Source organism: Cavia porcellus, unplaced genomic scaffold (assembly GCF_034190915.1).
Source record: "Cavia porcellus strain 051 isolate PalLab524CR breed Dunkin Hartley unplaced genomic scaffold, mCavPor4.1 scaffold_21, whole genome shotgun sequence".
NCBI lineage: Eukaryota > Metazoa > Chordata > Mammalia > Rodentia > Caviidae > Cavia > Cavia porcellus.
In genome coordinates this window covers 50,245,510-50,268,396 of record NW_026947504.1, presented here as the reverse complement: position 1 = coordinate 50,268,396, position 22,887 = coordinate 50,245,510, and the positions used below count along the sequence as shown (strand labels likewise).

The window sequence follows — 22,887 nt, the reverse complement described above, 5'->3', positions numbered from 1 at the left end:
GTAGGTACCAGGTTCTGAGGTGATCCAGGACACATGAAATAATTAGAGCCTGGTCTCCCAAGGTACCAAGGCATCCCAGTAAACCCCACCTCCCTGTCCACATGTCTACCTGTGGTCCACAGGGTGTCCTTATGCCTTGTGTTCCTGTTTGTTTTCAACTGTGATCTGCTTAGTAGTCCAAGTAGCACTGTGGTAGGGGAAACTGCAGTGGAAGACAAGGAACTGACTCTAAAGCTAGAGTTTAATGATTCTTACGAAAATGTACAGTTTGTGTGTGAGTCGGTTTATATTCACCTGAAGAGCAAAATGCCTCTTTCTAGAATACAGATCTTAACAGTGCCAGCATCAGATGCATTTAAATATGATATCATTTCATAATTCCTGGATGAGTAACAAAACATTTTGCATAATGAATCAAATTTGAAAATTTTAAGAAATCATATGAATAGAAGCAAACCAGGTTTCTATACACACCAAAAATCACGAACTATTATAAGTGAATTTACATAAAGATAATATCTGAAATGCATTCAGAAACTATCACTTAATAGAATATGTGGTTACTTATTTGCAATGTAAAACAATCACACCCAAGCAATCATACCCCAAATCAAGGATTTATAAATTGGCTTGCTTAATAAGCCCTCTCTTAAAATTATTTATATTCCAACACAATATGTATCTATATGGTTTATTTGTATACTCTGCACTCCTACCTAAAAAAGAGTAATGTATGTTTCCTTCTAATGGTCCAAATCAATAAATCAACCAACCATTTCCTCAATTCTTCCTCTTTCATAATGTCTTCCTCTCACCTCCATAAAGGTAACAATCTGTTTTGAAACACAGAATCTGTAGAATGCTGTATTTATTTGGAAAATCCTCAGATACTTTTTTACGCCTGTGAGTTTGTCCTTCTATTTTACTCTTTGGTGGAATTTTGTTCTTGCTGTTGTTTCTGGCAAATGTCATAATCTCTGGGTGTCTGTTTATTCTCTATCTCATTAATTGCATAAAGTCTAGTCATCTGCAATGAGATGGGTGCCAATTACTTATTTTAGGCTAGTACTATCATTCTTAAACTCTGATCCTCAAAAGTGGTCTGATGAAAAGCCATGGAACTTTTATTTATAAAATTGCGCAAATGTATGGACACAAATGGGTCCAATATCATACATACAGCTACAGAGTCCCTGCAGAGTGTTGATCTCAGACAAAGGTTACATTCACTATTGGTTAAGTGTCAGGACTCTGCCTCTGTCGGTCCTATCAAGGCTATGAGTTTTAACAATAGACCTTCACAAATGTAGTAACTTTATCCTAACACCTTGGAACACACACATTCTCAAAAAGCCAATTGGTTAACAAGTTAAAACAAAGCAATGCCTTAAAGAAATATTTTCAGAATCTTGAGTAATGAAACATCAGAAATAGTTCTGTGAATTCTTATAAAAACAGTAAAACTCTCATAAAAGATGTGATGGAAAAGATGACCAAGAGCCAGAACCACAGAAATGACATGGCTTTATTCTAACAGCTGGAGAGCTTTTAAGTTAATTTTGTTATCATTATTATGAATAAAACAATTTGCTTCCAAAGGAAATCAAGTGGAGCTTTGAATAACTGGAACTACCCAGAAGAATGGTAAAACTGTGATTAAACTGAAACAATTTTGGAAAAAGCCAAATTAATCCTGCAAAGTCTAAAATGACTTCTTGGTAGGATGGAATAACTGGTTCCATGAGGAGGCACACTACATTAGTATTTATGGGCTTATCCTCCACCAAGGGTGGGGAAACACCCAGATAAAGAATCACCATCAACTAGCAAGGAAAACAAGCATAGCTGTCTGTGCACCAGCTGTTAAAGTCAGTAGTAGCTCATCTTTAATTATTGTTTCCACAGCATCAAGTTCTATTTTTATAAAGAGCTTCATAAAAAAAATATGAAATGCTCAACCAAGTAAGTATTTGATTAAATTATATATATATATGCAATGAATATATATTCCAATTACATGATGTTTTAAGGAATCTACCTTTATCAAAAGTATAATTCTCATTGATTTCCATTTTACTGTAAATTTCCCATCAGATCTGTGTTCACATGCATTGAACCACAAGTATTTGGTGCTGGCCAACTAAGGAGCATGACTAAGATTTGGTACTCTCCTCCTGGTTTGCCAATAGAATAGCACTAATGCCAAAACTACCTACTACAAATAGATTCCACATATACCACATTCTTAACTCATATTATTAGTGTACCTTTGCCATATAAAAATGTACCTTACTTCCATCAATACACCTTAGAAAGCCCAGCTTCCATCAATCCTATATATTTAATAACTTTGATAGACTTTCTCATGACTTCGGATGTTGCTGTCCATTAAATCAGAATTTACTATTTTCCAAATATTCTTATAGACACTAGAAAATACTAGGTAAAAAGATAAAGTTCCTATAGCTATGAGACACATGTCAGAGAATGGGAATTCTAGGAACTAATTCTACATTCTCATTCTAGTAAATAATAACAATAAATGTGATTTTAAGTTATTGATATTATATAGAGTATGATAAAGGATATCATGAATTGGGTAGTTAGGGAAACCTTTGCTAAAAAGGTAAGATTACTACCACTGAGTTACCATGATAAAAGAGTAGATAGCACTTAGCTGTATAGCATTTTTTGGTTAAGTGTAATAAGACTTCAGAAAGTGAATCATTGCATATTGAAAACTCAGAAAGAATGAAGTGAGTATTTAACCCAAGTCTTAAAAGTTTATTAAGAATGGGTCAAGAGGAAGAGAAAAAAAGAACAGAAAAAAGGAAGGGATGAGAAACACAAAATAAGCTCAAGAAAAATCTACTACAATAAAACATTCAGTTACCCAGCTTCCTAGCTTCTTGCAGCTGGGCTACACATTACACAGCTTTACGTCTCAATTGCTCCATCTCTCTTCTACTTCCAAGCCACAGTTCAACTAAAGAAAAATAATTTAAATTCTTTTACCTGAAAAATGCTACATTTTGTACAGCACAGGATACAGACATAAGTCTTTCGATGAATTTACCGGGATGGTTTTAGCATCTAACCAGTAATCTTGTAAATGCCCAAACCTCTGCTATATAGAAGACTAACAAAAATAATGTATAAAACTAAACGAGATTTCAAAGAAGAACAAGATAGAATCTATTTATAAGATCTATTTATAAGATAGAACAAAGGTTAGAGCCAAATAATATGTCACATAAGTTGTGACAAATATAAACATGCGTCTAGTAAAATGATTTTTTTTCAGAAAGATTCAAGAGAAGGTAAAGAATAGAAAGGCAAGAGCTTGTGCAAGGAGAATTTCAAGAATATGTTTTATATTTTCCTTAAAATAAGAAAAATTACAGAATTTAAAGGTCAAAGGAAAGGAATATGCAATGCATGACAAATTCTGGCTTTTTTGTAAATTTCACACTAATAAGACTTCAGTAAGTATGTCACCTCATGTATAATTGTTTACATATGACAATCCTCGTGATCCAATGTCAAGTATGTGCTACACATTTCCCAAGTAAACATTTACTGTGGAACTATCTGACCCTCATTATAGTTCTAACTAGGTTTAGCAACTGGAAAATAATAATCATTATGAAAAAGTCAATGATATATGAAACACCTATGTGAGCCTTTTCAACTTTGTGTTAAATTCATAAATTATATTAAGAAGTAGATGTAAGGAGTGAACATGCACTGGAAGAATAAAATCATACTCTAATTGAGTACTATTAGTGATACTTCATTTTAACAAAATTGTGTATCTATAACTCAAAACAGATTATTTGATAGTTTACTAAGTCATGGTTGTTTAATGCAAATATGTACTTATAAAGATGTATCATTAGCTAAATAATACAGATATTCTTTGAGAAGTGGCTGATAAACTAAGCATTTGATATGTGTTTAAACCAATAACCAGTTAAATGTAAAACATAAACAACGTTTGAGTGTGAATAACAAACTTTAGTTAATATTCTTTTATTCACTGGATGTTAGCTTCCAAACTCTTCCATTCTCTAAGATCTAAGAGACTCACTATTTGCCATTTTAACAAGATCTGCAGAAATGCATTTAATATTCAAAATCTGACTTGTTGTCAGTCCTAATTAAAGTAAACAAAGTCTTACAATGAATGAATTTAATTACTTCGAAACTAGTATGTCTAACTAAGATGAAAAGCAAACGAGTGCAATCTAATCTTGGTGAAGAATATTTATGATTATAAGCTTTGTCAATAGCAAAGTGCACCAACTGTTCATATATCTGACTTCCAAGAGATACATGAATGCTAATCAGTTCATTAGAGGCTTCTAGGTTGTGATATTTAGCGACAGGATATAGTAGCTTTCTTGTCCATGGAGTGTAATTGTACTCAGAATGAAAAATTGCTTCCAACAAAGCATCATCTTTCCTGTTTCTGATTTCTTGCTGGCTGCTTTTTAAAGCTGCATACCTTTCAAGAAGCCGACATCATTCAGCTTCTCATGTTCTATGAATACAAGTACAGATAAGTTCTGAGATCGTCTGCCGAGCCGAATTCTGCAACCCTTACTCCAATCTCTGAAAACCCGAGCTTCATAATTACTAAACTCAGAGTGTAATATCAAAAGCTCCATGTAGGCAAAAGTCTATCTCCTAAAATGTCATCTATAGCAAACAATAACAAAGTACTTACATTAATAATACTTAATGATAAAATATCACAAGTGGACATTTTAACATGATGAAATGAGGGAAGAGGCTATGAACAGTGAAACTGATATAACCGTGCAATAATATATTTATTTTTAAAAACCATAACTTGCTAAATGAGAATATAGTGCAAAATACATTTTTGATTGATAATATAGACATTTTTAGTTTAAGAAGGAAAAAAGGAAACAAACCTTGTTAGTAGAGGCATAACGCACCCTCCCTAATAAGGAACTGGATGGGTAGAAGAGATGCAAAACAAACAAACACATTAGCCTGAATTACTGCTGCTAGAGAACATTTTAATGATATTTCCTGACAGAGACAGTGAAAGGAGCTAAAACTCAATTAATTCATAATTAAGACGAAAGCATATCTATGACAAACCAAGTAATTTTGTGATTCACTAAATTTTAAGGAAGAAGGTATAGAAAAAGAAAAATTAGCTATTTTATTTCAGCTGTATCAGTTTAGAGAATTAGGAATCACTATAAAAGCTCTTCGTAGAAATGGGTTATTCTTTCATATTCAGATATCCACGTGAGATTTTAATAATGCATTGCAATAATAATTGCAAAACAAAAGGGATCAGTCTCTACATTCATACAATGGTTTGTAAAGTAACTCAACATTGGTTTCAGGAAATAAAAAAGTTTATCACTTCATTAGAGATTAAGTTACAAAGTTAATAAAGCAAAGGTAACAATATAAAGGAACCTTTAAATCAAGCAGGACACAAGCCCTGTGCTATTAATTAATATACATATTTGCGGTTTGAAAATACAAACACAAGTAGTGATTATGTTGGTCTTGATTTTGACTTTGGAGCAATGTAGTACTTTTACAGCAAACACTAAATTTGGTGGAGCATGAGTTAATTTCTAATCTATACCAATCCTTAAAGCAGGCTCATTGCACTGTGAATTTATGAAATCTGTATCTGTTGCCTGAAATATTCCAAAAGTATCTAATTCCATTCATGACTTCATGCTCAAACTTTCTCAAACTTAGTTTTAATAACCTTTGTCATGAACATCAGAAGGAAATAGGCATATGGGAGGCAAAAGATGGGAGAACATACTATTATCCAAGCAGACAAAAAGAAAAAAGAACAGAAATCAGAAATAATTATCACTTTAATTTCCCTGCTAGAAGGCAAAGGTTCAAGCTTGTACAATTTGGCACTACAAAATGATTTCTGGTTATGCAAATACTCTTAAAATAATAAATATATTGTAAATCCAGTTGACTAGTGACTTAAGCTATTTAGATATCAAAAGGATATGGACATCTTTGTCACAAACTTGTCATGCAAGTCCTCAGGAGGGGGAAAGGTTTCCAAATCTTTCTCAAGCTGTTGAAGCTGCCTTCCCATCTGCTTCAAATTCTTTTCCAGCGTTTCTACAGAGACTAAAAGAGAGTATATTAAATGCCTTGAAAGGACAAAATTATAATATATAAAAGGTAAAACAACCTGGAAACAGAGCATTTGTGAAAAACTCTCATGGTAATATAAGAAAATTTGTTATAACAAAAGTTGAATTTTACTGTTTATTTCATAACCTTTTGATCTGAAAACTAGTTATAAAGGAAATTCAATAATAAATGCTTAAAATACACAGCAACGTTTAAGAAATGCCCACATAAACAAACCACATTAGAAGAATAACTTTTGTTTAAAATCAGAATTCTTGACCACTACAAATGGCCATGAAATAAAGTCAACTTAGAGACAAAGAAGCACCTTAACATATTCGGTTAGTTAATAAACCAGCAATCACATTCTCGGATATAATGTTTAATAAATGCAATGACAGAACTCTTCAGAGACACAGCAATTGTTCATACGTGAAAAGTGATGATATTTCAATCTTTTGCTTCTAAGAGAAAGCCAGTCAGATGTTATGCATATTGTTTTATTAGTATTATTACTTCCCATACAAACCTTTTCTGTGATGTTTAAAATTGAGGCAGGGGCTAAAAGTGTGGCTTACTGTAGCAGAGCACATGTTCAACCTGCATGAAGCCCTGAGCTGAACAGCAAGCACCAACTTAACAGAGGCACACAGGTACGATAACTTAAATAATGGATTCTATGAAGAGTTTCCATTAGGACAGCATTTAGGATACTAATTATACCTTGCTGTACACTGCTCGCGGTGGCGATATACATGCCCTGTGTTATACTCTCCCATTTTAATGTCTGCTGGTCAATTATCCATAACTTACACTTCCATTTGATTAGAGCTACGGTGTTGCATTTACTCTTCTCATTTCATGATGATTTTGCTTATTTCAAAGTTTTCTTTCTGTATTACAGAAAAAGATTCCTTTTGCTCTCCTAGTCTATTTGATCTCTCCTCTAATGTCTCATTAGCATCTCCTTTATCATTTCTCAAGAAATCTTAAGGTAGGTGAGTTGGTTCTATACTTCAGAAAAACAAACTTTGATTAAATAATGGCTCAAAAAACGTAAAAATTTTGTGTTAGGTAAATACATGCTCAGAAATATTTATCAGCCGTATGTGTATTTTGGGTTATGGATTAGGTAAGAAAGTTGTAAGGCAAATTGTAATGATTGCTATAGTACTGAAAATTAAAATAACAGCAAAAGCAGCAGTGTTTCCCTCAGTGCTTATGTATGTCAAGCATTGTCTCAGATATCGTTCATTAATTAAGTCATTCAATTCTCACAAGAACACCACGCAGTCCATGCTGCTACTGCCCCCTTTTATGGTGAAGAAGCTGAATCTGAGTAGGAAAAACAACTTAACAAGTGGCAAAGGCACAACCGCAGTTGGGCGGTTTCATTCTAGACCTTATTTTGAACTAGTCTGCTATCTAGAAATAAATTACAGAAATTACCACTATATTTTGTGCAGCTCCACCTCCCTATCAATATCGTCATTTAAATGAGCAACATAAAGTGATTTTACTAAATTGGTTTTCCCTATATTCTAGCCCAGTGCAACCATAAGTAACCCACACATGACTAAATCTAGCGCAAGGATTATCTGAGCACACTGGATACATGAATGCATGGATAGATATAGAAATCATACGTTTTTGTTTTTTTTCCAAAAAAGGAAGCGAACTTTTTAAGCACTATCCCACCACTGAACCACACACTTAATATTGTTTTATTGTGCTATCAACTTAGGGACATCTGAGGAACTGGCAAACACAAACTAGTTTAAAGGACTCTCATGACAAAAAACATAAGGAGAGTGTCAGTCTGGAATACAGATTGCTTTTATGTGTGTAATCCCAAATGCAGTTTCATACCAACTAGTTCTCCAACACCAGTTGGGTTTCCTACAGTTCAACTTAATTCTGATACGAGTTACTCAGAATTGGTGTCACAATCGATACGCATAAAGCCTCAGCCCCACCAAACTGCCTTTGTCTCTAAGGCTGGATACAAGTCTGGGAAATCATCAGTACTTTTGAACTGGAGGATTTCCACACCCCTCTGCCTTTAAGTTCTATAATGCATGACATGTGACTCACAGCACTCAGGAAAGTGCTACACTTGTGATTATGGTTTTATTATAAAGGGTGCAACCTGGAAACGCCAAAGGGTAGAGATGCATAGTACAAAGAATGGGGGAGAAGGGAACATATGGAGCTTCTTCGCTCTCTCCAAGCACACCGCCTTCAAGCTCACTCTGGGCTCCTTCAAAGTCTTTACTGAAGCTTCACCATTGCTAGCTATCAGTGATGAAATCCTTCCCACTCACAATGTAACTCTACAGCCCTTTCCCTCCTCAGAGGCCTGATAGGCTGCTTGTCCTAATTCCCCCTTCTTATGTTTAGTACCTGGGGAGACCCTTTCCACTGAATGAAAGACATGCATCTTCCCAATTCTTTAGGCACCAGTGGGCCAAGAGCTACTTCCTTTGTGATCTCAAGCAACTTCTAATAGGTTCAATTTCCTGCATTCACTAAATGAGAAGAGTCCCACTTCATATATTTACCACCCAGCAATATCATAAAATACGAAATTCTATAATTTAGGATGAAAAACAAATTGAGAAAAATATACGTCATGTTTTTCTTATTCTTAGAATTAAGATGTGATAAATGTCAAATATCAAAATTAGTTACAATTGAATCACAGGGAAAAGTAAGCTGTCAACACGACCAGCAAAGTAGGTACCATACATTATGAAAATCAGTCTAAGAAGAGTTTGTTTTCAAGACCAAAATGTTAGGAATGTTTGGGACATATTGAAACATTTAAAGTCAACATCATTGAGAGTAAGGGGGCTATTGTTAGAATAAATCAGTTCTCGTGGCTAGTCCCACTAAGGTATTTCTTACGCTTTGTGAGCAGTTTCTGATTACATTACTTTCTCATTATGCTTAAATGGATTTAAATATAATTGATCAACCTCTTATTGTTGATTTTTAAATAAGGCCCAAAGCACACTTGGAGGAAAGAAAGGAGTATGTGAATTCTAGGCTAATAAAATGTAGTGTTCAAAACCACCTGAAGGATAAAACTAACGAGCATTTTTAAGAATACTCTTGATGTTTTCTTTTTTAGTAATTATTATTTCCATAAACAATTCCTTTATGTATCTTCAAAAAATAATTTTACTCACACTTTCCAGATTCTTTGAGGTTGACTACTTTTGTTTTTTTAGTGGGGGGTACTAGAATTTTAACTAGAATAAAGGAGTTTTTAATTGCACATTCTTAATATTAAAATATAAGTGCACCTATGTATCACCTGTGTGAGAATTTTTTCATTCATCTTGGCCACATCATTTTGTTCAGAAAATTAACCTGGCCCAATTCACGGTTTATAAATAGAAAATAAGAAAGCAGCACTGTCACTAAACAGAATTGAGTAAACGATTTTAAGGCAATTCTAACTTGTGCATTTTGCTCAGGTAATATTCAGTGACGTGGGACAGCTCAGTCATCTTAGACATATGCTTCCATCCTCAATCGGACCAGGCATAATTTCCACAGCTCACTTGAGAGGATCCCAAATTTTTTCCTGTATCAGCGACTCGCTAGTTCCTATGTTAACTTCTCTTATAACCCTGAAATCCAATCGATGACACCCTGCTCATTTGACCTGACAAACAATACCTTATTCATCCTCAGATAATGTTCTAGTCAGTGGGAACTTTTATTTTATTTCTGATCACTTATTCTTTCTGGTGAAATGCCCTTTCTACCCATCACAACTGGTAATTATCTCTGTTACTAAAATGCACATTTATCTTTATATGTCTCCTTTGCTCTCAGAGAGCTGCACTTCCTTAAGAAATGAGTCTGTATTTTCTTCGTTTTTGTACCTTCAATTTTATGACAGTCTACAGAATCTCAAATGCTTGTTGTACTAATGGATTTTAGATATAACTTTAACCTCTCATGATGAAAGCATCAAGAATAAAATGAGAAAATAACGGATTAAATATCTAGGGCAATGAAATCTAAGACACAGACTTTTCTTTAAGTGTTTTGTTATTATGATAATTATATACTAGTGGTGTTAAAGACTCTTTATAAAACTTAAAACCACAAGTATAAATATTTAAATTTAAAGCAATCATGAATACAGGTCTAGAATGTTAAGATTTCAAGTAAAAAAAAGAGCAGAAATCACAAACATTTAAGTAATCATTGTAATTAAATATAATCTTCTATGAATACCTCCTTGTTAACTGATAACAAATTTACTAAGAAAGTCTTACATATCATGATATAATAAAGAGAAATTAATTTTTTTTTTGTCTTTTTCCTTTTTATCGGTACCGGGGATCGAACTTACGACTGAGCCTGCTTGCAAGGCAGGCGCTTATGACGCTGAGCTAAATCTCCAGCCCCGAAAAATTAATTTTTTAAAGAAAGCTTAAACAACAATTTATTACCATTAGACAATTTAAATATTCAGGCTAAGCTGACCTTTTTATACTAACAGAAACAATTGTTTTATGCGGGACACTAATTCCGGACTCCTGAGAAAATAATTTTTCCTAGACAATAGCAACATTAAAGGTATATTTTAAATTTATGTTAAAAAAGAAAAATCAGGTACAAAAAATGGAGAAAAACAGACCTCAGCATATTTTTTGAAAATGCTGAATATCAAGTAGGTCTACACAAAACCTAAGTACTGGAATATCACTGTAAAAGCACTGTGACAAAAACATATAGAACTAAAATAAGACTGTAAAAAGGCAAAGGCATAAACTGAGAATCAGTGGCAACTTGGTTCCTAACAGGAAAAAGTCAGCTGCAAAGAAGCCTGCTAAATGAACCCTGGTATTCACAGCGGGTAGCTACACTTTCTACTACTCAGGTTTTCTGTCTTCTGACTGTTGATTATAACACTGTTTCAGGGTCTAATTAATTTGCTATGTTTGTTATAGTCAATGAGGGTGTCATTTGTGATGTTGTTTTCAGACCACATTGCAAAGCAAGGGCCCATATTTGCTATGGGACCCGCAAAAAGGAAAAGGACAGGCAAATGGAAGAAATGAGCACAACCAAACTCAATGCCTCAGTCAGATCTCGTGCGACATTTCACCTACCAGAGGAGGAGGAAGCCTTATGGATGGCGCTCTTCTGAACACAACCTCCCATTGCTCCTCAGATGAACCCTTACAGGGTCCACAGCATCCTTCAGGACTTAGCTACTGTTTCCCTTGTCTCTGCCAGCACTAATTACACTTTCAAAATGTGAGTCCTCACCTTCCCTCCTCCTAGGATGTCCTTCTCTCCAATATCAATCTGAAACAGCAAATAGCTTGCCCCAGCAATCCAGAGCCAGCCACCTGAAATAACATGCACTGACTTCTTTCTGTGGTTTTACGTTCTAAATCCACCAGCTAAAATGTAATTTCAAGTAGCACAGGTTTTTCTTCTGTGTTCACTTTTCTACTCAGTACCAGAAATGTTCTGGGAAAGAAGAGATATTCAGGATACTACAGGGGAAACAATTGAGTGATGAATATTTTGAGTCACTCAGAGTTAAGTCTGATCCTTTGTGATACAAGCTCCTTACCACAGAGTGCGCTGAGCAGTGAGAGGGTTTCATGAACCTTTTGAAAAAGTCCATTCCTTGTAAGATCAAAACATACAAAAACTGATCAAGGAGTACTAATTCTTTCTACCATAATGCATGCGCTATAGTTTGAAAGACAGTGCAAAAATGTCACTACATTAAGAGACATAACTATGGGACAAAATTTCACTACCTATCAATTTTAAATCTATGCTAGGTGAGCTCTTCTGAGAAAGGGAAACATAGTTCCACATCATATTTCTTTAGCTTTTTCTGTGAATGTAAATAAAGACTGTTTCTGATGTTCATACTATGTATATCATGTATCTTAATTCATACAGCATTCTTTAATAACTCTAGGCTGAAAAATATGTATTTTAAGTAGCATAAGCTCCAGAAAAAAATTTAGAGTGATCTAACAGTTGCTGGAGCCCTGTTGTTTTTGGTAGTCTAGAGTGGAACTTTTCATTGTTTGGTTTTGTTTTGGAGGAGCGGGGAATGGAGACCCATTGCCACTGTGTAATTCAGGCTGGCCTTGAACTCACTATGCAGCCCAGGCTGGACTCAAACGCCAGGCAATCCTCCTGCCTCAGCCTCCCAAGTGCTGGGATTACAGGTATGCACCACCATACCTAATCATCAGACTTTTTTTTAATTTAATGTCAAAGTTCAGAGTTTGAAATAAAAATAAAATGTTTTAGGCTGAAGCAGAAGAAAAACAGAACTCATTTTCCAAATTTCATTCTTCATCTTCTTCTGTCCAAAGGATAAAAATGCATTGATGTGTGTATGACCTGTGTAACTTAGCTATTCTGCTGTAACATATGACCTGTGTAACATATCTATACTGCTTTGAACTTTAAAAAGATGCAAACATTTTTAATAATACAAATCTACAAAATTCTTGGTTATCCAATGTAAAGTTGCATAAGTTTTAGGTTGCCATAGCTGCAATCTGTTCAAATAATTTCTGACAACACATACTAAAATTTACAAAGATATACTGGACCCATGGAATCATGATTATTTGTACCATTCATGGCCTATTTAATCTCATAACAGATCTCACTTAAGTATACTATTGTCTCCATTTTATAGGTTAGCAAACTGAGGCCTGGCAGAATAAGGGACTTATTTAAGGCTACACATCTAGTTGAAGGTTTGAACCCCAGTCGTCTAGCTTCAGAGACCAATCCCTAAACAACAGCCTCTCTTATAGTACAGTGCCTCTATAGCCTAAAAATAAGACCATATTTTGGTTTTGCCAATTAAAATTACTTACTGGGACAATGTACTTATAATTTTCTGCCAATACAAAATTCCTTAAATTCTGAGGAATAAATGAATTTCAGTTTTAAATGGTTTAGTATTTTCACATGATGTCAAAAGAAAATGGTATTTCACAAGCTTATCAACAACAGCCCTAAAAATGAATCACAATTTAATGGTTAAACACTTTCAAGATTTATCAACATAATGGCCCTTAATGACTCAGAATACTCAGACAGGATCATCTGCATGAAGTCGGCATAATGACATGGGTGACAGTTGTGGGATGGCTAAGGTCCCCTTACATGCACATGTTCCCAGAAACTCAAAGTGTGACTTATTGCAGGGTTGGTGGCACCTGTCTGTATTCACAGCACACTGAGAGGCACACTGAGGCAGGACAACTGTAATTCAAGCCCAGCCTAGACTATGTAGAGAATGACTTGGCTACTTTTCTCATTACTCGGACAGAATAACTGACATGCACAAGGTTATAGGAGGAAAGGTATTGTAGTTTACCGTTTACAGAGTCCATAGTTGGTGCATACTTAGCTGGCCGCATGGCAGGCTGGACGGCTTGGTGCAGGGGCATCACAGGGGGAAACAGTGCATGATATGGCAGGCAGAAGGCGGCAGCAGCAAGCACCATGCAGCCATCCTGCCTTCCCCCTTTATACTCACGAAGTTTGATTGGTGCCACCTACACCCAGGGTGGAGCTTCCATCATACATACCAAGAACTACGTTACAACAATTAGTACACTAATGCACACATCCTTTTGCCATATCACACCATCAATCCACATGCACACACCCTGGATCCAGCCAATAAGCCCCGCCAATAAGCACATGAGGTGTTGGGGGGACATTTAAATACAAGATATAGCAACGAACCTGTCTCAAAATAAAAAAGGAACCAAACAAGCAAACAGAAGGGATCTAGCGGGGGATGTAGATCAGTGTGCAGACCAGTGGGTGGGAGAGACAAAAAGAGGAGGAGGAGAAGGCGAAGAATGTGAAATACTTGGATGTAAGATTTTACAGAACGGAATTAGTTAAGCATCTGAAGATAATCATCTTGGAATGAATTTTACAATGATTGACATTCATTAGCTAAGGTGAAGACACCCAGAGACAGAATGACAATGAGAAGATAAAAGCAGAGGCTGTAGTACCTCTACAAGTCACAGAACACGAAGCGTTGCTGGCAGCCACTAGAAAGCAAGAGGGAAGCACGGATGGGTTCCCTCGCAAGCCCTCCAGAGGAACTAACTATATCCTACTTCACAGTTCTGGTTGGCTTCAGAATTCCAACCTCCTGAAAGGAGAGAGAATGAATTTCTGCTATTTAAAGGCAACCCATTTGTGATAATTGGTTTGACAGCCTAGGAAACTAGTATAAGGTTTACAGACTGCCTTAATACAGTCTGGTTTCTGGGAAGAGGCGACGGTTCTGCCTATAGCAATGAATTAGCTTCGTGCGTCCTCCGTGAACGCTTTACGTGTCAACTTAGTCACCAGAGAGATTCAAGATTCCCACACAATGTTTATTCCATCTGCTACTTAAGTTTCATTATAAAATAGAGTAGTGATGCTTAGCTATCCTTTTGAATTCACTATTCTGAAATTTATTTTCATCTACTTCATTTGTAATTTCCCACTTCGTGTGGAAAACTGAGGTGCAGGAAATATCACTTCACCACAAGCAGCTTGAGGGAGTCCTCAGCCTTTGCTTGGCCCTGGTGACACTGTCCCATTTTACGTGATAGTAGTCGTGGCTCACAGGTGAGTCTGACAGAACTGCTCGAGCAGCTACTTCAACTCTGCAGTTGGCCAAAAATCTGCAAACACTGTAAACTGTTGGTTTCTTGAAAGATTAATGCAGTATTGATGCCACTTTCAGTCTGTTAACCTCCAGAAAGATATAGAGGTCTTCCTGATACAGTTTTCTTCTTCATCATCATCCATCAGTCCAAGCAGCAGCAGACTCAGGAAATGTTTCTAGCTCGGTATCTCACAAAGCAATCTTGAGCTGCAAGTGCCTCCTCCATGGCCAATGTTCTTCAATGTCGCCCTCCAGGATCTTTAATGCTTCCAGTGAGTTTGGCCACGCTCCTTCTGTTTCACCCTGCTGTCTTCCAAAACAGTTTGTATTTACACTCACAGTCTTATACCCAACTTTTCAGTTTAAACATTTGGGACTAACTCTATCCAGATAGTTCTTGGAAATAAACTGACAGGCCTGACACATGTAACCCCGTATCATACAGGTGCATCTGCAGTCCACTATAAACATTCTTCATAAGCCCTATGATTCCCTTGGAAATGGTCCAGATATATCTTATCATTCTGTTCTGTTAAAAATATTAAGGATTAAGATGAAACACATATGTGCCAATGTCTCAAGATGAAGGTAATTATGTATTGCAAATATACTAATAAAAAAGAAACAAGTGTTAATTCATTGAAGGTAAAATTTTGTATATTTTATGATTTTAAAAGGTATATATCAACCACATATTTTAAATAACTTTCCATTTTATTATGTTTTACTGGCATTATTATTTAAATTATTTTAGAATTCCTCAGTATATTGACTTAATGGTCACAGAAAGTCAAAAATAGATCACATAAAACAAGCATTGTAGGCTGCTTTTCTGGACCTAACTTTTATTCTACAAACTGTCTGCAGCACTAAAGCTACATAGCTCAAACATGCCAAATAAATATATTTCTATAGGATAGCAAAAAAAAAAAAAAAAAAGATTTAACCATATGTATCCTTTAAAAATTGTGAATAGATAATTCAAAGTGTTACCTTTTATTGATTAGTCATTATATTTCAATTATACCTATTGAACTATCAAACAAGGGAAAGTGGAAAATATATATTTATATATAAATATAATAAATAAAAGAAATAAATATAATAAATAAAAGAAAAAAGCAAAATAATATAATAAATATTATAAATAAAATATAATAAATAAAAGAAAAAGGCAAAAAAAAACAGTACAGGCCAGCATAAATGAATGAATTCTCATATGAAATTCAGGAGATGCCATACATTTAGTCCTGAAATTAAATATTATGACTCATAAGAATATTTAAAATTCCTTAATGTTTTCTTATACATCTACTAATTCAGACATTATATCAATTTTAAAAAAACCTGAGGTATACATGCAATTACTGAAAGTCACCTGAGAACTGATACTTTGTAGAAAAACCTTTGATATTGCTAAACTGATTACTAGTGCATGTCTAACAATGCTTCTCCTACTCATCTGATAAAGTAAAATGGCTTATTCAGTAAAACTACTCTATGGCCAAAGAACTCAAAGCAAGCAAGCAAATGTCTCAGCTTGTATATTAATATGCAAGGGCTGCCATCACAAAATAGTAAAACTGGGTGGCTGAAACCAGCATCACTAACCTTATGTTTCCAGGAACTGATTTTGTACAAAACAATTTTTCCACAGATGGGACGGAGGAAAAATTGGGGGATAATTTTCAAGTGCCTAATATTTATTGTGGGTTTTATTTGTTTTATTCCTATTACTATTACATCATAATTCATAATGAAATAGTTCCATAATGCAGTGGGAGCCCCAAGCAACTAGACAGTCCCTTCTGGGGATAGTGAGAAACGCCAAGACCCAAAGTGTGTAGCTTATGTCCAGCCTACTCCAATTCACCTGGCTTTATGCACACAGAGGTCTCAAACCATTCTTTCCCAGTTCAGGGATCTTTTGTGATTGGAAAATAATGTTTTGAAAGCTGAGATAAACCTGGAGTGGGATGCATGCCTGTAATCTCAGCACTGAGGGCTGGAGGAGAAACTGAGGCAGAAGGATAGCCATAATTTCAAAACCACCTTGGGCTATATAGTTTAAGGCCAGCCTGAATTACAGAGTGAAATCCTGTCTCAGCAGAAAGAGAGAAAAAACAAAGTTAGGTAGGTGATTAGGCACCAGTTGGGAGAAAGAGACTCTCAAAATCTCCCTTGAATAGTTGGTATGTTGTGTCTAGAAGCCTAACTAAGAAACTCAGCAGTCCCACATCCTGGGGCATAAAGGACGTTCCCTTACTAATTCAGATGCTGTTCACTGTGTTAGCTTGAGAAGTTTAGAAGTTTAACTAAGTGACTCAGCAGGAGGCCAAGGTCCTCACTTGGAAAACATCCCCATCCTGTACACGAGTAGGCACAGAAGTGGGAGATGGTGTGGGTGTAAAGGACCCTGCACACGTGGCAAGGCTGGAAGCCTGCATACAACAAAAAGGAAATGAGGACGGACTGATTGCTGGGTCTTCTGAGGAGCGCCAGTCTTTGCTTTCAGCTTGTACCTCATCTCCTGGCTTCTGGTGCAGACTGATTGGCTTTCCTCCTGGGGTTAAGTCTTCCAGTGTAGACTTCAGCCTGATGTCAACTTGCAGGGGAACACTGCAGTGAGCTCCAGACCTTGAACTGAATCCTTCAGCCTCCAGGATGCTGACACCCTCTGCCCGCTTCCTCATCTGACTCTGTGGCTGACCATCATAAGCCAACCTAGTAATTTCTTATACATTTGTATATCTTGTGTTACATCTGTTTCTCTAGTAAACTCTGACTCATACACTTAATGCTTGGAGTCATACCAAAACCCCAACATTAACTTGTAGCCCTTATTATAACAGCTGGGCTTCAAATGCAGTATTTTATCTGATGACTTGAACACCATTATCATCCTCTCCCAAAAACACATTAACTTTGTCAAGCAGTCTGAAAAGGTCAAACAAGTAAGCAAACGTTTTGACCCAATCTATGTTACTGAAATGTGCTGCTAGTGACTTTCTCTAAAGGAAAACTCTGGAGTGGCTCTCGTAGCCCAAAAGCTCTGGCCAGAGCTCTATCTTTAGAAAGTCATCTGACTTCTGTGTATGAGAAGACATGTCTGATCTGTGTACCTCTCCTCACAGAGCTGCATGAATAAACATTAGTTATGTGTTTCACATGCATATATACCAAGGCAGATTGACCAATTCAGTCTTCCTAACATGCAACTGTTCAAAGACTCATATCATTCTACAACTCAAGTGTTGACTGACAACAACACTGCATCTAACATATGCCCCTGAAAAATACATTGCACACAAACAAACAGTGTTGCTTTCGTGTCATCATCAGTAGTTTTGTCAAGCTGGACTGAATATAAAAGTGACTCACAGATCCTCTCCAACAGTGTCCCTTGATATCCTCCTGCAGTACCATTAATTCCAGTTACGGTACACTTGAAAGAGGAACACATGCCTCCTTTGAATGGCAGCCTAAAAGTTCATGACAAGTGTCCTTAGCAGCAGGCAGAATCATTTCTTAACTAATAGTTAAGTGCTTCTCAGCATTAGCAATGCATTTAGTCACTTTAAGAATGATGTTCTTAGTGCAGACACATTTAATGAAGCAGTGGCCTACAATAATTGCTTCTGCTCTTCAGGTTCACTTTTTTCTCCCTTTTGAAAACACCAAAGCCTTGTCTTTTTAATGTAGTGTGTTCGGTCTCAATGTAGCCAAGTACAACACCTTTAAGGTTGTATGGCCTGGCCAGCTGCCATGTTATAAAAAGTGCACTTGAAGAATGTGAATTACTTGTTGCAATAAACTTGTAATTCAAATAGGACTCTTGGTATTTTTAAATTTTTAAATACATCTTTCCTGTGTTGGTAATCTTAGAATTTTCTATTATCTCATCACTGGGTCTTTCTTGTTTTGAAAAAAAAAAAAAAAAAGAAAGAAAAAAAAACTCTCCAGTGACATTTGTGACTCACTGTGACTGAAGTAACTGTACAGGGCAAAAGAGGCACAGATGGAAGTTGTAAACAAAAGTAACAGGCAGATTTAGGTTCTTAAGAGGCCTCTCTCCTCAATATGCAGATTGCCACCATCTCGCTGTGTTCTAACCTGGTCTGTTTTCTGGTGGACGACAGTCTTTTATGCACACGAGCCACACAGGATTAAGGCCCACTTCAGTGGATTCTCTGTAAGTAAAGAGTCTGTATCTCCCAACATAGTCAAATTCAGGGGCATTGAGAAAGAAGGATCCAGTATACAAATTATGAAGGAAGGTATAACTCAGCCTATGATAAATGGACTATATCTAATCATTCTGCATTGATCATTCAATAAAAGCAGCATCTCATACAATATTCTACTATAACTAATACTTTAAGTGCCCCACCTTTAACAGAGTATCCTGTCAATTCACTTCACTTTGAGTAAAATGCAGATATTACTAAGAGCTATTTTAATCACATTTTAATATCTTACAATTAATTTGAACAAATGAATTACATATCTCATACATATTATGATACTCCAATCTATAGATTCTATGTAGCATGATCTTAGTGATAAAGTTAACTTTGCTTCAGAAGAATATAAAATGAAGTTGAATAACTAGTACTGAATTCTCAAAATATTTAACAACGTCTCTGATAAATTTTAATTGGCATTTTTTGAAATCTATAGCAAAAAGCTAAAGGAAGTCTTTGAAAACACTGTCTGCTGGTTATAGAAGATGAATTTGAAATTTTCAAACATTATACCATTTCCAGGTGGCAGCCACCTGGAAATTAAGTGTTTTAAGTACTCACAGTAGGTGAATAAAAGATAAACATTTGGTATTTAGTAAGCCATTTATCATAAACTGTTAGAAATGCACGAGGAACTAGAAACCAGGGGATATATTTCAGCAGACAAATATTTGAGTCTGATCAAGGATTTCCTAGCTAACGGCATACAAATAAAGACTCAGAGAAGCAGAAAGAGGTGTATAAGATAAAGAAGACTTTAAAAATTAATAATATGTCAAGGAATACTTCTAAAAACTAAACAATGGGGAAGCCGGAAAAACTGGAAATGGGTAATCAGTGAACATACACGGTTAAATGTTGAATAGTGTTTTTTTCTAGAAGGTGATTTCATTCTCAGCATCCTAAGAGGAGGCCTTGTTCTGCAGCATCAGGATCTCTTCCCTTGCACCCAAGAACTTGGGATTGAAGCAACAGCCTTCACATTGAGTTATCCCACAGCCCTTTTTAAATTTTGAGACAGGGTATCAAGTCACGAAATTGCCTACACTGTGTTCAAACCTGTGATCCTGCTGCCTCAGCTTGCAGAGTGCTGGGACAGCAGGTGTGTATCACCACACCCAGCTAGTTCTTAAAGAACAGTGTAAAGATTTCTGGGAGACCTCTGAGTTTATACATAATCATGGAGAATACACAGAAATTTGGGGGAGGGTCCCAATAAGTACCAAGATAAACCACTTGATGAAGGAGAAAACTGGACAATATCTTACACCACAGTACCCACTTGCCATAGATTTACTTGGGGAGAATCTACCAGCCAGCTGTGAGTTGAGGTGCTGACAGGGCAAAGTGAGAAAGGAAATCAGAAGAAAGGGGGCCATGAAGGGCATTCTGCAGTAAATACAGTTTGGGAGCATGGATTAAGAGTCCTGCTTCATGGTGCACCGCATATTTGAGATGCAGACAGAAATGGTGGCAGACACTGGATATAAATGTGAAACTCAGGAGTCTGTGAAATAGCTTTAATTCCTTAACAAAATAAATAATAGGTTTTATGTCCTTGGGAATTGAAGAAATCACCTCAGAAGAAGTTGTACAAAGGGGAGAAATGGAGAGGGGTAATATTAGTTTAACAGCTGCAGCAATACTGTACATTGAGATGCAGAGAAGAAATGAAGAAATAAATGATATTAAACAGCAAGACCTGGGTGGGATAGACTCAGCCACACTAAGACACAAATATTATATACCGGACAAAGAAAAGAGCAAAATTTTCTGACAGTAATCAAAACTGAATTACAATTCAGGGTTGAGTAGAGAGTAAAAATACACTGTACAGTGCTGACAATCCTAAAACAAGGTTGATCTCAGTAATGCTGTATACTTACTTTTGTTTTATTTTAATATACTCATTCCAAAAAAGCAAACAAAAAAATCAGGGTTTTTTTCACTTTCTTCTTATTCATAAAATAACACTGACATTTAAGACTGAAAAAGCTTATTTGAAAGTAATCAATAAAACTTTCATGGTCAATTGATTATAACTATTTATATGAGGAAAAAAATACTCAGCTCCTGGAAGTCCATGAAAAGAGAAATATTATAGCAGTATTCAGAAATTCAATAATGAACCAAAATGTTTTCACTGAAACACCACAGAAAGGCTGTAAGCCATTATCTCTCGGAAAAGAAGTACTTCTAACACAGTAGATTTTTGAAAATTGTCATATGGGTAAGCTCATTAGTTGCAATGAAAGTTCCTCCTGCTGATCTAGAAGTACCTAATGACTAGGATTTGTTATATCTCAAAAAAAAAAAGGTATTTTTTTAATTCATGTGATACCTTACTGAGGGGATTTTAAATCAGGAAACTTTTCAACGATGATCTATAAGAGTGTGGAAATTCTCCAAAGCAAAAACACATTAATTTCATCTAAAATATTACATCTACTCATCTAAAATCTCATTCATTAATTGGGGCACGCAATCATAAAAAGAAATTATGCTCAGTGATCACCTACAGGTGACAAAATGATTTCGGGGAAGGTTCTTCTATTTCAAATAGGAAGCTGGCCGTTCCCAGAGCAATGTATTATTGGTTCTACTGAACCGAACACATACTTGTTCCCTCACTGAAGTAGATGGACACTGAACCCTCACAACCCCAGCATGACCAGCTGAAACATCAAGAAAGCAAGGAGAGAGGAAACAAATCACCAAGCTACAACTTTGCAAGATCATATAAGAAGTAAATAATTTAAAAAGCAAAATATCACAATTTTAAGTAAAATCACTCAAAATAAATTTTTCAGAAAGTTCATTTACAGCAAAATGTTAGAAAATTAATTCTACAATTAAAAATGCATTTAAAGTAAGAGTGCGTTCCAGCTCACTATTCAATTTTAGAATTAGTAAGAAAATGATCAATTGATGAGAAATCCTAATAGCCACTATCCAAAAATACTTTTCCAGATTCCTGTTAAGGTCTTAATATTTTTCCCCAGCCAGCTGGGGGACACCCTCTGTATGCCCAGTAACTCTATCTCTTGCCTTTTAGACATAACCCTGTTATTCACAAATTTAGTGTCCACCAAGAATGACCATTTTCTATTTTACAAAATCCTGTTTGCTCACATAGTTTACAATTTCAGAAGTCTCATTTCAGGAAAGTCAACTTATGTCTTAGTACACAATTCAGTTAAAAGTTATTTTAGCATCAGGTTGTTAAAAATGTTTTCCCCCCATTTAGTTCTATATCCTTTTCCCCTGTCTTACATGGTTTAATGAGAGATAATTTTCAATGTTTCTTTTTTCTTAGATTCCATTTGTGTGTGTGCATGTGTGCACAAGTGCTATGTGCATACGTGTATACATTTTATTTTTGCTCCAAGACCATTTTAAGATAGCATAGGGGCAAATTAATACAATATTATGAGACATTAGTCTTTACTGTAAAAAACTTACTATTCTTAAAACTCAAGTCTATTTCCAACAGGGGGTGTGAAATATATTGTCATGATGTATGTCTGTGTCCCCCAGGCCTCATGAGTTTGCAAGGTGTATTTGTGATTGGTTCATTGTCTAGTGCTTGGATTGATGGTGTCAGTGCTCCACCCACCTAGGGGTGGAGCCAAGATGTGATGTAATGGCAGGGAGAAGGTGTGTCTTTCTCTTTGCTGGTTCGAGCTTGCTGTTTGCAGCTGCCATGAAGCTCAGCCATGCCTGCCTGCCTTGGAGTCAACTGAGTGTGGACTGAAACCTCCAAAACTGTAAGAAATAAAC

At 35.9% G+C, this 22,887-nt stretch overlaps 1 protein-coding gene across 2 annotated transcripts in view; it reads right to left on the bottom strand.

Annotated features, from left to right (window-relative positions):
- Diaph3 (diaphanous related formin 3) overlaps positions 1 to 22,887 on the bottom strand; it is a 462,609-nt gene that overhangs the window by 177,435 nt on the left and 262,287 nt on the right. For both annotated transcript variants that reach the window (XM_063232700.1, XM_063232701.1), the window contains one exon: positions 6,033 to 6,156. In XM_063232700.1, coding sequence (XP_063088770.1) covers positions 6,033 to 6,156 — 124 coding nt within the window. The remainder of the gene's footprint in view (positions 1 to 6,032; positions 6,157 to 22,887) is intronic.